At 44.6% G+C, this 14,684-nt stretch overlaps 1 protein-coding gene and 1 non-coding gene across 14 annotated transcripts in view; both read left to right on the top strand.

Moving 5' to 3' along the window:
- PLXNA1 (plexin A1) overlaps nt 1-14,684 on the top strand; it is a 423,385-nt gene that overhangs the window by 364,040 nt on the left and 44,661 nt on the right. For all 13 annotated transcript variants that reach the window (XM_053299219.1, XM_053299220.1, XM_053299222.1 and 10 more), the window contains 2 exons: nt 550-806; nt 12,161-12,227. In XM_053299219.1, coding sequence (XP_053155194.1) covers nt 550-806; nt 12,161-12,227 — 324 coding nt within the window. The remainder of the gene's footprint in view (nt 1-549; nt 807-12,160; nt 12,228-14,684) is intronic.
- On the top strand, nt 8,949-9,051 carry LOC128348392 (U6 spliceosomal RNA). The gene has a single exon (XR_008318119.1). It is a non-coding gene; the product is annotated as a U6 spliceosomal RNA (small nuclear RNA).

Below are 14,684 nucleotides of genomic sequence, written 5' to 3'. Positions count from 1 at the left end.
GACTTTTAAAAGAGGGAAATATACATTCCTGTTTTATGCTCTAAATCATCCTTAAATGATAAGGGTTGGAAAGCAGCTCCTCCAAACAGCAGTTCTACCATTATGTAGGAAAACAGAGAAGACAATACTTTTATTGAAGCAAATGCTCTTGTCTCTGCCTTTTCTGATTTGCAAAGTTCCCATGTCCCTAAGCTACTTCTCCCAAGTGTTTCAGCATCCCTTCATATGTGAGCCCTATCCAGACATTATGTTGTAGAGGTGTACAGATGTCTGTGCATTCATACATGTATTTGTGTGAATGACACTACCTGCATCTATTTTAAAGGTGAATCTGGGTTAGGTCCTTCAAATGCATGATACAGATAGGAAGTGTGCTGCTGTACCTGTGTATGGAACTGTACCTGTGCACACTGCACACTCATTGTGCGAGTATTCAACATAATGTCTGAATGGGGCTATTATCTTTCCTAGTTTGCTGCATTTTCAAAGGACTATTGCCTGCTTCCTAATTCTCTGGACTTGTCTCTAATAATGATTTTCCCTTTTCAGGTGCAGGCAAATGTGGAGAAGTCCTTGACCCTCTTTGGTCAGCTCTTGAACAAGAAGCACTTCCTGCTGACCTTCATTCGCACCCTGGAGGCACAGCGCAGCTTCTCCATGAGGGACCGGGGCAATGTGGCCTCGTTAATAATGACGGCACTGCAAGGTGAAATGGAGTATGCCACTGGAGTGCTTAAGCAGCTTCTCTCAGACCTGATTGAGAAGAACTTGGAGAGCAAGAACCACCCCAAATTGCTCTTGAGGCGGTGAGTATTTGTCTAACAACCTGTTAATTGAAGAGCTTATGTAAGGTTTCACTGAGGGCAGCTTTGGATGTTACGTAGAAGTTGAGGGAGAGGAAATGCGCATGACTCATGCTTCCCCATTGCATACGGTCCTCTGGAATGTTTGAAGTGAGGACCTGGACCATTGTGAGATGCGAGAGCTGTATTGTGGATTGCTCGTATTTTATATATTTTCACACCGAAAATGGATCGGAGTCATGTAGCCAAAAGTCAGTCATCATTATGTGGAGAAACTTAAAGGAGTCCAATGGACAGAGGAGAAATTAGTATTTTCTTGACAATAAGGCAAGGCTACTTTGGCAAACAGCCCCAGAGTAACTCTATAAGCAGGTCTGCGCATATTCTAATATTCTTCAATCAGTCCATGCAACCACAGAAATTACTACTTGGTAAAAAATTCAGAAATCCAAGAATATTAGTTTTCATTTGGAGGGTTTGGGATAGTGCTTCTAGCCTTGGAAAACATGAGTTTCAAAGATGGGCCATGGTAAGATCCTCGAAGAAAGAGGTGGATTCCTGCCTTGAAATATTATTCATAGTCACTCTTGTTACGGGTGTGCACAAAACCAGTTTGCCAACTTTGATTCGAGTCTGGACTGGGGTTCAAAAAGTTAATTTATATACTTACACACACTCTCTCTCTCTCACTCACACAAACACTCACTCACTCACTGCCAGGCCCGGGGTAACTTTGCTGCTCCAGGGGTTGCTGCCTCAGTCACAAAAAGTAGGGGTGGGTTTCTGAAACTTCCCCCTCCCCTGCTGGCCTCTCTCTGGTCCTTACAGGGCCTGTTTGGCCTGTTTTCGGGCCTTTCTGGCCCTCTCCCAGTTCACAGCAGCCATTTTGAAGGCTACCACACATGCATATGGGCTGTTTGCATGTCCAGGTCATGACCATTTGTAGGGTCATTTCATCCCATTTTCAGGCCATTCTGGTTCTTTCTCCGGTGGTGATGGCCATTTTGGAGGTTGTTGCACATGCATACTGCCCATTTGCATGGCCTAGGTCATGACCCAGCCACACAAATGGTCAGTGTGCATGCTTATCAGCCTCTAAAATGGCTGCTACCATGTCAGAAAGGGCTGGAATGGCCCGAAAATGGGCCAAAATGGCCCTATGAAGACTGGGGCGGCGGGGAGGCAGGTGGGGGAAGGGGTAACTGCCAGATATCCCCCTACAGCCGCAGCAGCACACACATCGCCCCTGGAGGTGGTGAGTTGTTTAAACAAAACATCATTTTTTGCTGTAGAACCCTAATCCAAACCAGTCCTGACCCAGCCTGGGGTGGGGGTGGGGGGGTTCAGCTCAACAAATGAGTTCACACATCCCTACATGAGGGGAAAGCCCCCTGCATACCAATCAGATTGATATGATGAGGAAATTCTTTGTTTCAGAACTCAGTAGATATCACATGCCTATTCTTTGGCCTGCAAAGACTCACTCAGTGTGTGCTGGCTTTAATTTTAAATCGCTTGAGTGTTTGGAAATGGCAGCTATTTAGCTGATTAAAACTACTTATCATTTAGGTGTTTATCTAGATATATCCCAGCATGTTCCACTTCTCACTACAGCCACATTACTTCCTGTCTCACCAGCATAGTTGCTAGTAGCAGCCAGTAATTGCCAGGATACCTGTATCACAGACACTGCATTTAGGGGCAGAGCCACCATTGCACACCTGGGTTCAAAAAACTCAGGCCGCCATTTTTTAGGAGCTGCCACCGCAGTCCATAGCCATGCCCCCAGCATCTGACATTGATGCATGAGGCATGGCCAGACGCAAAAACGAGGCCACTCATTCCCATTCGTGAGACACTTCAGCCAGTGCTGGGTTCCCAGCCTGGCTGGGAGCACCTCTCTCTGTACCGCAAAACAGAGAGTCACTGCACAGGTGGAGAAGAGTGTGAGTCAGGGCAGTGTTCCAGTTACACCATGCATCTGCTCTGCTCCATCAATTTTTAAATGGTAGCTAGACAGAGGAAAACTATCATAGACCAATGAATATTGAGAGCTACACCAGCTGCAAACAAGAACAATTATTAAACCAGCAGAGTATCTGTCACCATGCCTCCCCCTTCCTTGTCTTTCTAAAAATCCAGTCCTTGCCAAAATACCCTGAATTAAATAAAAGCTCATATTTACAATCTAAGCACCTTAAGCGTGTGTGTGTTTGTTTGTTTGTTTGTTTGTTTGTTTTCATTCATTCATTCATTCATTCATTCTGAACATTGTGGGCCATTTGGAAGATTGTGGAACTCACACAGAGCAAAAAACTCTAGAAGAAAATGAACCTATAAGTATAAATAAAAGAAGAGTGTATCAGCCTAGACTTTTAGGGCCAATTCACACTTTACCCAGCAGTTATATTTGTTGTGTATACGCTAGAGATTGCAGTGAACACCAAGAAGGCATGCATATCTATTAACATGTTCTGGATTTGCCCCAGGGAGACATGGCCAGTTGTTGCTCTCCATCATGTATTTACTATATATCTCCAAGTGATGCAAGGTGTACATCTCCCCTATAGACATCATATGTTCACTACAACAAACATCGATATATATGTGGCAAACACTACTGCTGCAAGTTTGTCATATGTATTCCAGAATTTGCTGTGCTACTGTGTATCATGGCTAACACTGCACAAGTGTATCTGTTTAAGAGAGCACCTTCTTATTCATGAACACTGCTGCCTGTTACATCGGGGGAGGTCCAGTTGTGGTTGCCACCAGCTCATTTAGTAGCAACCCAAAGTCGGGCCTTCTTTAGAATTGCCCTGAGACTCTGGAGCACACTCCCAAATGAAATTAGAATCTCCCCATCTCTGGTGGTGTTCAGTTGACTTTTTATAACACACCTGTTTCATCAGGCTTTTAGTTTATGATGTTTTACAGTTTTATTTTCAGTAATTTTAATCTTTTTTATATGATCTGGGGAGTCTTAGATGCTGTTTGTTTAGATTGTAAACTGCCCTGAGATTTTATATAGGGTAGTATATAAGTGTGTTACATAAACAAACCAATGTCAGCCTAATAACACTGCATGCACTTGTTACTTAAGAGTAAGCCCATTATTTCCACACTTGTGATGCACCTAGGTAATTTTGGAGCCTGGACCTAAAGGCCTTTGGAGTCCCTCCCCCAGCTCCACTGCAAGTTAAGAATCATCCCCCTACACACACACACCCATGACACATGCAGTATTTTTAACACTTGGGTTCTTGAGGGCGCAAACAGCAACTGAACTCACAAAAATGTAAGAATATAAAATATGTATATTTATGCAAATATGCATTAGCAGAAATTTTTCAACTATTCATTCATTCATTCATTCATTCATTCATTCGATTTCTATACTGCCCTTCCAAAAATGGCTCAGGGCTGTTTGCATTAAAACAAAACAATTAAAATCAATTAACAATTAAAACGGAGACTATAAAACACCATAAAACAATTAAAACATTCAAAACAGTTTAAAAACCCTGGAAAACCAGGTTATAGGAAGTTAAAAACATTTACAACAAATTAAAAACCCTGGAAGGCCAGGCCAAACAGATAGGCTTTAAGGGCTCCCCTGAAGGCCAGCAATGAACTCAGAGTACAGATTTCTGCCGGGAGTGCATTCCACAGCCCAAGGCAGCTACAGGGAAGGCCCGCCTCTGAATCGCCACCAGATGAACCGGTGGTTTCTGGAGACAGATCTCCTCAGGTGACCTTAACGTGCAGTGGGGATCACGTAGAAGAACGCACTCTCTAAGATGACCTGGACTTTAAAGGTAATAACCAGCACTTTGTATTTTGCCCGTAAACATCAGCAGCCAATGCAACTGTTTCAAAACAGGCATAATATGGTCTCTCCGGGTTGCCCCAGAGACCAGTCTGGCTGCCGCATTTTGATCTAACGGATGTTTCCAAACTATGTAGAAAGGCAGCCCCACGTAGAACATATTGCAATAATCAAGCCTGGAAGTTACCAGCTGATAGACCACTGTTTTGAAGTCATCCTCTTCAAGGAATGGACACAGTTGTCAAATCAGCTGAAGCTGATAGAAAGCACTCCTGGCCATAGCCTCTACCTGAGATACCAGGGTGAGGCCTGAGTCCAGGAGTACTCCCAAGCTCCGTACCTGCTTCTTCTGGGGGAGTGTAACCCCATCCAGCACAGGAAGATCTAACTCACTCCTCAGATTCTGAGCCCCTACCATGAGCACCTCCGTCTTGCTTGGATTCAGCTTCAATTTGTTATCGGTCATCCAGCCCATTAATGCCTGTAAGCAGGCATTTAGGGAATGAATGCCATTTCCTGATTGTGAAGATGAAAAGGAGAAGTAGATTTTGATGTGATCAGCATACTGATAGCACCCTACACCAAACCTCCTGATGACCTCACCCAGCAATTTCATGCAGATATTAAAAAGCATTGTTGACAGAATGGAGCCCTGAGGGACTCCATATAAAAGCTCCCATTTTGAGGAGCAACTATAACCAAGTTCCACCATCTGGAATCTGCCTGACAGATAGGAGCAAAACCACTGCAAAGCAGTGCCCCCTATTCCCAACTTTCTCAGGTGATCCAGAATGATACTATGGTCGATAGTATTGAACACTGCCGAGAGATCCAAAAGTACCAACAGAGTCACACTCCCTCTGTCAATTCATCGGTAGAGGTCATCCATCAGGCCAACCAAGGCTGTCTCAACCCTATAGCCAGCTCTAAAGCCAGTTTGAAATGGGTCTGGATAATCGGTTTCCTCGTGGAACTGGTCTGCCACCACCCTCTCAATCACCTTGCCCAACCAATGGAGATTGGAGATTGGCCTATAATTATCCATTGCTAATGGGTCCAGGGAAGGCTTCTTGAGAATGGTCTAACCATTGCCTCCTTCAAACATGGAGGCACCCTACCCTCCCTCAGCGATGCATTTATGATATTGACCAGGCCACCTCCAACAATCTCCCTGCTATATAGAAGCAGCCAAGTCGGGCAAGGATCCAGACAACAAGTGCATCTTATCATATTCCCATCCTTATTCCCAACTTAACATGCAACTCAACATATTCCCAGCCCACATTTCCCCCCTCCCCCCGTCTCTACAGCAGAGGTCATGCTTGGCTGCCCAGCCCAGGTCACAGTCACACTCGGCCACCCAGCACAGTGCGGGCCCATGGCGCAGCGACCACACCACCTGGGACAGACTAAAGAGGATTTGGGGAGCCCCAGTGTGTGTGGAGGCCCTGGACTTCTGCCCGGAATTCCTGAGTTAAGAGCGCCTCTGCTTGTGAAACTTCATTTGTGCAACTTAAGTAAACACATTACTGGCCTGATGTATCCTTGCGTGGTATGTCAGCCAGTGTAACTCTCCCCTTAGAGAATATCCTTGTTAGCTGAATGGGGGGCAGGTGGGGCGGTGTCACAATCTGAGCAGCTGCTAACTAAGGGAATGCACTTTTTGCTTCTCTGGTATTTTCTAGGGGTTATGGAGTAGGGTTGATAAGCCAAAGGGGCGGGGGATGTTCCAACTGGTTTGCATGCATATAGGAGGACTTCCTCTGGATCTCATTTCGCACATTGCATAGTGACAAGTGGCAAGGTTTCACCTTGCTTCTCTGTCTAGTTGTCCCATAATTTATGTCACAGGAACTGAGCCTGTGACTGAACCTGATTCCTTCTCAGTTTCTTCCACCTGCACAAGTAAAAGTGAGTTTAAATCTATGGCATACTTCTTCCCTTGCCCTTCTGGTTATCCTTCTTGTAGGTCAAAGAATGTCTTTTCATCAATAATAGTGGGCTTAACATTAATCTATTGGGTGAAATCTTTTGTTTGTATATTGTAAAAATTAATCCCATGTGGATGGATGTACAGCAAATAAATATCGGTTTGGAGTCATGACAATAGCCTCCCTAGAGATGCAGCAATACCTGCCCTGAAAACTATCGCATTTAACTCAGTTGAATCTATAATACTTTTCAGAATTTGGAATGACAACAAAACTAGCCAGTAAGGTCATTCTTGTGACCAAAAGGGGGAGTGTTGGTGGGGAGGCATGCTCTGTCCTGCCTCCCTACACATGAACAACCCTCCCCATTATGCCCTGTTGCTTGCTGCAGCACATGCTCAGAGCTGCAGCGAGCGGTAGAACCAGGAGCCAGAGGAGGAGGTCTTCTGGCATCCCACAATGCACAGCACTCAGAGCGTGGTGCATTGGGGGATTCCTCCACTGCTGGGCACTCTTGCCACCCGGCTTTGTGCATGCCTGGGCTGCAGGCAGCTCGAACATGCACACGACTAGGGCCTGGAGTTGAAGGTCCCGATCCCAGAGCTCCACACGGGCAGCTGTATCCGGGTAGGGCTGTGCAAGGCCCAGTAGGGCAATTCATGTGAACAGCCCCATATGTCCCATTTTTATTTAAGGGGTACCCATTTTTCTCCACACTTCCTTTTCTGTGCTCCCTACGTCTCCCAACATAACAATTTCATGCTGAATGTAGGATGTCAGTCTTTATGTAGCCAAGGGGTGAGGGATGGACAATGTCTTCCTGGAGGTTGTCCTTTGGCAGCTCCCTGCTCTACTGCAGATTTCTTATACTCTGTAGCAACATGAGATACAATACTGGATATATGTGAGATAGTATAGTTTGCAAGTATTTCTTGTTTTCAGTCAACCTGACACCAAAGCAAATTCTTTCTGCCCCCTTTCCCAATATGGTGATCAGTAACAGCATGAATACATAAAGAACTGCCTTCCCCCAAAATATCTATCCACCCTATAAGAACTTGTGGGGAAGGCCTACTGCATGTGTCATCACTATTTGAAATTCATATGGTGGTCATGCGGATGAGGATTTTCTTGGCGATGGCCGCCTTCTCTGGGAGACTCAGTTGACACCTTTTTTGTTGACATTTCAAAGCTTCCTAAAGACTCACCTGTTCCATTTAGCCTTTTCTTAGTACATAGGAGCAAAAGAAGCTGCCTCATACCATTGGTCCATCTAGCTCAGTATTGTCTACACTGACTGGCAGCAGCTCTCCAGGATTTTCAGAAACATTTTTCCAGCCATACCTGGAGATGCTAGGGATTGAACCTGGAACCTTCTGCGTTCAAGCTGGGAACAGAACACTAAATCCCTGGAACAGTCCATTGGAACAACCAGTCAAGCCAGCTGTTCCAATGGAACGATCCTGTTCTGACTCAGAACGTTCTGAGTGCCATTTTGGATTCCAAAATGGCACTCTTCTGGCCTCTGCACATGCCCAGCAGCCATTTGCATAATGGTGCTGACCATGCAGATAGCTGATGTGCACGTGCAGAGGACAGAAGAGCACAGTTTTGGAATCCAAAATGGTGCTTGGAACATTCCAACTCGAAACGGGCCATTCCATTCCAGGCTCAGAACAGGCCCTTCATTTGAAGGGTATTCTCTTTGGAGCTTGGAACACTCAAAATGGCCGGTTTTGAGCATGGAATGTTCTAAGCGTGGAACGTTCTCCACTTACCTATTTCTGCGTGCAAAGAAGATTCTCTACCACTGAGCTACGGCCCCACCCCAGTACCCTTTATTGGAGGCTTTTAAAGATTGTTTTAGGCTTTCCTTCTGGTCTAGTGCTTATTTTATGTCATATATCAGGCAGCATCCAGACTTAAGTCCTATTGAAATTAATAGAACTTGTTAGCATAACTAACTTGTTTATTTCAGTGGTGCTTAGTCATGTTTAGCCACCTAGTGACCCAACAGGGAAGTAACTTGCCTAGGGAGCAAGAGGTTGCCGGTTCAAATTCCCACTGGTATGTTTCCCAGACTATGGGAAACACCTATATCGGGCAACAGCGATGTAGGAAGATGCTGAAAGGCATCATCTCACACTGAGCAGGAGATGGCAAAGGTAAACCCCTCCTGTATTCTACCATAGACAACCACAGAGCTCTGTGGTCACCAGGAGTCAACACCAACTTGATGGCACAACTTTACTTTTTTACTTTTAATCATGTCCAACTTTGTCTGGATCCTGCTTACTGCATTTTATGATTGCTTTCATTTTGTTTGTATAGTTAAAGGTGGAGTAAACTTGTTTAAAATAAATAATGAAATATTGCTTTTTTAAAAAGCATTGTGTGCTTGCATGTATACTAAAATTGGAACAGTGCAGAGAATACTAGCATGGCCCTTGCACAAATATGACACACACATGAAGCATTTCATATGGTGAGGAGAATGTTCATAGTGGTAGAACCTATGTTTTGCATTCAGAAGGTCCTTGGCCCCACCAGTTAAAGTGCCTCAGGTAGGTAAGCAAGGCTGGGACCTAGAATAGGCTTAGCTTAAATGGCCTAGTGGTCTAACTCAGTGTAAGACAGCTTCATGGGTTCATCATTTGCAGAACTTGGCCCAGGCCTGCACAGGTTGTGACCCACTGAACAAAACACAGCTTGTAGTCCCAGGCAGGCAGCAAGAACAGGAGGTTAATTGGCTAATGGGCTTGGGTTGATGGGTCACAAGTTGAGCAGTCCTTCTTTTGCTATTGCTGGGAAGGCGATTGAGAAGTGTTACCTCTCTAGAGAAGCAAAGTCAAAGGCACCTCTATTTTTAATAAAGCAGAAAATGGGAAGCCAGTAGGGATTAAATTTGGGCAGACTGATTGATCTTCTTGAAATAACCTGTAAAAATTGTTCCCTTCCTACTCTTTCTGCTTGCTATTTCCTTTGTTTCTTGGGGACTCAACGCAAAGTCTGTGCAGCTTTTAGAACTGAAGGTTGGGATTTTGATTGTTTTGGTCTTGTTATTTTTAATAACGCCCCTCCACCCACCCGCCCCACTTCCCTTTTTCAATGGATAGGCAGTTATCTTCTCGAGGTCATTAGTGTTTCTTGTGTTTTTGATTTGAATATGAAATAGCTGATCTGATGATTAATAGATGGAGCAGCCAAAAAAACATAAATGAATTTCAATCAGAACCACTTGCATATTATTTTGTTTTTCATTTTAAGGAAGAAATATGCATAGTTTTAAATGTTGTTTGGAAAATGTGTTAAGGTGAATCTTAATTTTTCTAACAGAGGTGTTTTCATGTTTAGAAGCTGGTGCGTACTGTAGGCAGTCAGTGCAGATTCTCTTCTAATGGCCCTGTCTCCACATACCAGCCTGCTTGTTTCTCCAGTGGTCAGATCCTAAGCATCCACCAGCAGCTCTCTTTCGGGTCATGCAGCTATCTCTACTATTCCAGACCTGCACTTTTCCCAACTCTACCTTTGTCCTTGTCTTTCTTTTGTTGTGTGTATTCCTAGTTATGGACTTTCCTGACCAGAACGAGATTGATTTCTGTTGGAATATTTGTAATATCAACAAATGCATATAGGAATACTATTTGAAACTCCCTGCTGCCCATATAATCTGCCATTTGGTATGCTTCAGGCTGGAACTCTTGCTTTTTTAAATGGCAGTACAGGTGGACCTTGATATTCATGGGGTTCTGTTCCCGGCTGCAGCCGCGTATATGGAAACTGTGAATATTGAGGCATTGGGGCTATGGGATCGCGGGGGTTAGGTTCTTGGTTGGCCAAAAATTGGATGATTTTCAGGGGGAAATGCAGGGGGGGGAGATCCTTGCCCTGTTCTGCTGTCCCCCCCCCCGAGTCGTGCTTTGTCCCGGAATGCCCCCAAATCAGCCCAAAACAGCCAATTTTTTTCTTTTCACTTAAATGGAGCCGTTTTACTGCTCCCGATGAACAAAATGGCGGCCAGAAATTATCTCTGCAGTCACTTCTGGCCAGCTCCGACCCACGGATATGCGAGGTTAACGTGTGTGTTTTTCCTCTCCCCCTTCCCTCGCATATGCCGAAGTCAGGTATCTTTTACCTGACTACGGATACGCAGATGCCGACTCAGTGAATAAAATTAAAATTAAATGCAATTATTAAGTTTCCAAAGAGTAATACTGGTACTCATGTATGAATAGATTACAGGCTTAATAAAGTCCAAACATTATATTGCTGCTTATAATAGCACCTCACTGAAGTGCTGATGTGACAACTTGTTTCCTTACACAGTCTTAATGAAGATCCACAGTAGCATATATATTGACATATGGAGGATTCCCAATTTGTTATTTTCAGCTACCCTTCTGATTCCTAAGAGGACATTGGGAAATCAGCACCCCCAGAACCATTTTAGTTTCATTTTTGCATTGCGTGTCAGTATATCAATTAATACTGAGGTTGATCCTCTTGAAGTCAGTCAATGCATGTATTTGATAACTCCACACTTAGAGCGAGTAAAGAGTCTTTCTCTTTTTCAACATACCTGTTTCCATTCAGGTGCTTGTTGAGTTTTTGTGTGCTTGTGGTATAACAGTGCTAATTGGAAAACCCATGCAACAAAACCAAGTCTGCCATGGTAGTTCACATACTGACAACATTTGAGTTCTCTTTAAACTCTCCGTGCTTCCTTGTCATGATTCTAAAAAAGAGGAGGAAGCTGTTTATTGATGACACTCTTGCATGCAATTGCATTTATGTGAATTGCTCTCTTTGTGTATTGCCGTAATGCATAACATGGGCTTCTAGTATAGTTAGTGATTAGTGTTGTGGTTTGTGCAGCAGCTTCCAGCTCTGAGTAGTGGCCAATGTATACACCAATGGCTTGTGTATAATGGTCCAAGTGACTGTAGCAGCCTCATGATAGTGTTAACATTAACAACATGATAAATTATGTATGGTCGCAGAGTACTTTCCAACTGGAACATTCACAGATATACCAAATAATTTTGAATTTAAGAGTTTTCTTGCATTCCCTAGCTATAGCCCTGCTAAGACATTAAGGAGGGGGAATTTGCTAGGAAATCTTGTAAATTCCATATACTTAGCAAAAATTCAGGTTCTTATAGTGGCCTGAGGCAGAGCTCATTTGAAATGGGGAGCAGGAACAAAGGTGGCAATAGTTTTCCCCTGAGCCAGGAGAACCTCCAGGGAGCCCACTCCAGTGCCCCTACACTGTTCTGGAGATCTGCTTGTTGAGCCTGGGTCAGCTCTTCTGTTTCTTTAGCTATGTTCTTATGGCTATGAATGGCAGGAGACCAGGTTTAGCTCTAATGAGCTCTGTGGGAGCAGAGTAGGATTGGCCATTGCTAGGACTCTCTTTATATTTTGTCATGGCAACTCCCAGTATTCTGGCTGCCTTTCTGTTCCAACCTTTCAAGTTCTGACCTTTATAGTCTTTAAGAGGAAGAGCAAAAAAAGAGGAAAAGCAAAAAAAGATCTGACACTCTGGGAAAAGATAAGAAGGCTCTGGTTTTCACACTTATCCCTTATCTCCCCTACAGGACAGAGTCAGTGGCTGAGAAAATGCTGACAAACTGGTTCACATTCCTTTTGTACAAGTTTTTAAAGGTAAGAGTGGAATATATGTCTTTTAAAGTTTGTTTTATGCTGTAGACCGCCTATAGATTTTGGTAGTGGGTGGTATACAAATTTAGTAAATAATTTACTTTTAAAAATAAATAGTTACTTTTAATTTTTAAAAACAATTTTATTGTTTTATGGTTAAAATCTCTTGTATTCGGGCCGAATTGGATTTAGACCCCATAATTACTGCAGTGTCTGAATTCATAGGTGTCTAGCGACTCCTCTTATGTGGTCAGGCTGGATCAGTTTCAGTTTGTGACTCATGAGGAAGTGGACAAGCTGCTTGGAGCAATGCGGCCTACCACCTGTTCTTTGACATGGTCCCTGTCTTCTACATAAATGGGAAATGCGCCTCCACAGAGACCTCATCAGAATCTAACAAGCTCAATTCTCCTGCTTTGGGCAAGAACCTCACCCCCAGCCGCTATATGCGGCTGCGCCACTCCTCATCCCTTCAGTCTTTCTTTATCCGTGCTTCAGTGAACATCGTGGAGTCTACAGCTTGAAAACAAGTAGGATGTCTCCATCTACTTGTCTTTTCCTCTGCTCCTTCATTTCTTTCTTTATTTCTGCCACCAAAAGCCAGCGTGGTGTAGTGGTTAGAGTGCTGGTCTAGGACCGGGGAGACCCGAGTTCAAATCCCCATTCAGCCATGATACTAGCTGGGTGACTCTGGGCCAGTCATTTCTCTCTCAGCCTAACCTACTTCACAGGGTTGTTGTGAGGAGAAACTCAAGTATGTAGTACACCGCTCTGGGCTCCTTGGAGGAAAAGTGGGATATAAATGTAAAAATAAAAAATAAAATAAAATAAATTTCTTTGTTTCTTTGCGTAGTAGTGTTTTTTTCTTGGTGTTTTAGTTTTTACCTTTCTTTCTTTCTTTCTTTCTTTCTTTCTTTCTTTCTTTCTTTCTTTCTTTCTTTCTTTCTTTCTTTCTTCAGAGCTCCGATCTTGGCTGGGACGGAGAGTGGTGGTTGGTCGGCCGGCTGACCTTTGGCATTTATGCCGGGCATGACAAACTTCAAAAAGTGTGTTTGGTGTGGATCAAAAATCCCTTCCCCCAATACTCATACCGAGTGTCTCTTGTGTCTGCGGGAATCCCACATTGTTGAGACCTGTCTTCACTGTCAGAAGTTCACGAAGCAGACTCGCAAAAATAGGGCTTCTCGCCTGCACGCAGCCCTGTGGGACCTGGCTCTCGTTCGTCAGAAGCCTTATCTTTGAAATGATCCATAAAAATGGCTTGAAGGCACCAGGAGTGTATCCCTCTTAGGGACCGTGGTGCCCATTGGGAGTCGGAGGAACGCTCCTCAACTTACAGACAAAGAACGGTTCTGGGATCATCATGTTCAATCATATTCGGATTGATACTGGGCAGCGGAATATCGCTCCTTGAGTGAAGTTGAGCGTTCTTATGGAGCTTGGTGCTGGGACTCTGGATCATGCAATCGATACCAGGTGGACTATTGGTCTGACTATTCTATGTTCGGCTCCGCTATGGGTCTTGTTACTCTGAAATTCCCACATATGGGAAACTCGTAACAATGAGGGGTTGGTGTGAACCCCCCTCACACTCAGAAGGGAGGCCGTGGTCCCGCTCACCGCAACACTCCCCGAGGGATCAAAACGAGCGTCGCAAACTGCCCCCTTTAGTTCCAGTGATGCTACAGGCTGCCATGCCTGTCCATGTGCTGCCGACAGGATTTTCCGCTTCAGTACCGGACAATCCAGATGGCAAACCGGGCTCATCTTCGGGTTCAACACCAATGGCACAGGACCCTTTGGTTCCCTTGGAGCCCAAATATGAGAGCAATGCTAGTTCCCAGGGCTCTGAAGTTGTTTCTCTGGCCCCGTCCCCGCTCAACATCCAGTCTGACTTGAAACCTGTTTCCCCATCGGAGGACTTCAAGCTGTACTCCGCTTACATGACCCAAATGGCTTCTGCCTTGGGTGTGAGCCTTGGTACCCAGCAAAAGGGAGAACTGGACCCATTGTTCAGTCTCATTGATTCAGAGGCCAAGGTACAGGCTGCTTTGCCCCTGAACCCGGCGTTGTTGAGGGTCATGCAGGGTCACTGGAAGAAACCGGTGACGTTTTCTTCCAACAGGGAGAATTTGGAGAATTTTTACAGGGTGTTTGGAGAATTTTTACAGGGTGCAATTACAGGACGATATGACCTTTCTGAAAAATCATCCCACCCCAATTTCAATCGTCGTGGAGGCATCCTTGCAAAGGACCAGAGGTCACAGCCAGTCGGCGCCTAGTGACAACGAAGATAGAAAATTGGACTCCTTCAGGAAAAGCCTTTATTCAGCCTCAGCCCTCCACTTGAGGGTGGCAAATTATCAGGCCTATAACCCCAGATATAACCACTTTTTGTGAGAGAAAATAGGCCCTTTCCTGGATCTCCTCCCACAGGACAAGCGGGATCCTGCAAAATCA

This window comes from Hemicordylus capensis, chromosome 2 (assembly GCF_027244095.1).
Source record: "Hemicordylus capensis ecotype Gifberg chromosome 2, rHemCap1.1.pri, whole genome shotgun sequence".
Lineage (NCBI taxonomy): Eukaryota > Metazoa > Chordata > Lepidosauria > Squamata > Cordylidae > Hemicordylus > Hemicordylus capensis.
This window is presented reverse-complemented; position numbering and strand designations above follow the sequence as displayed.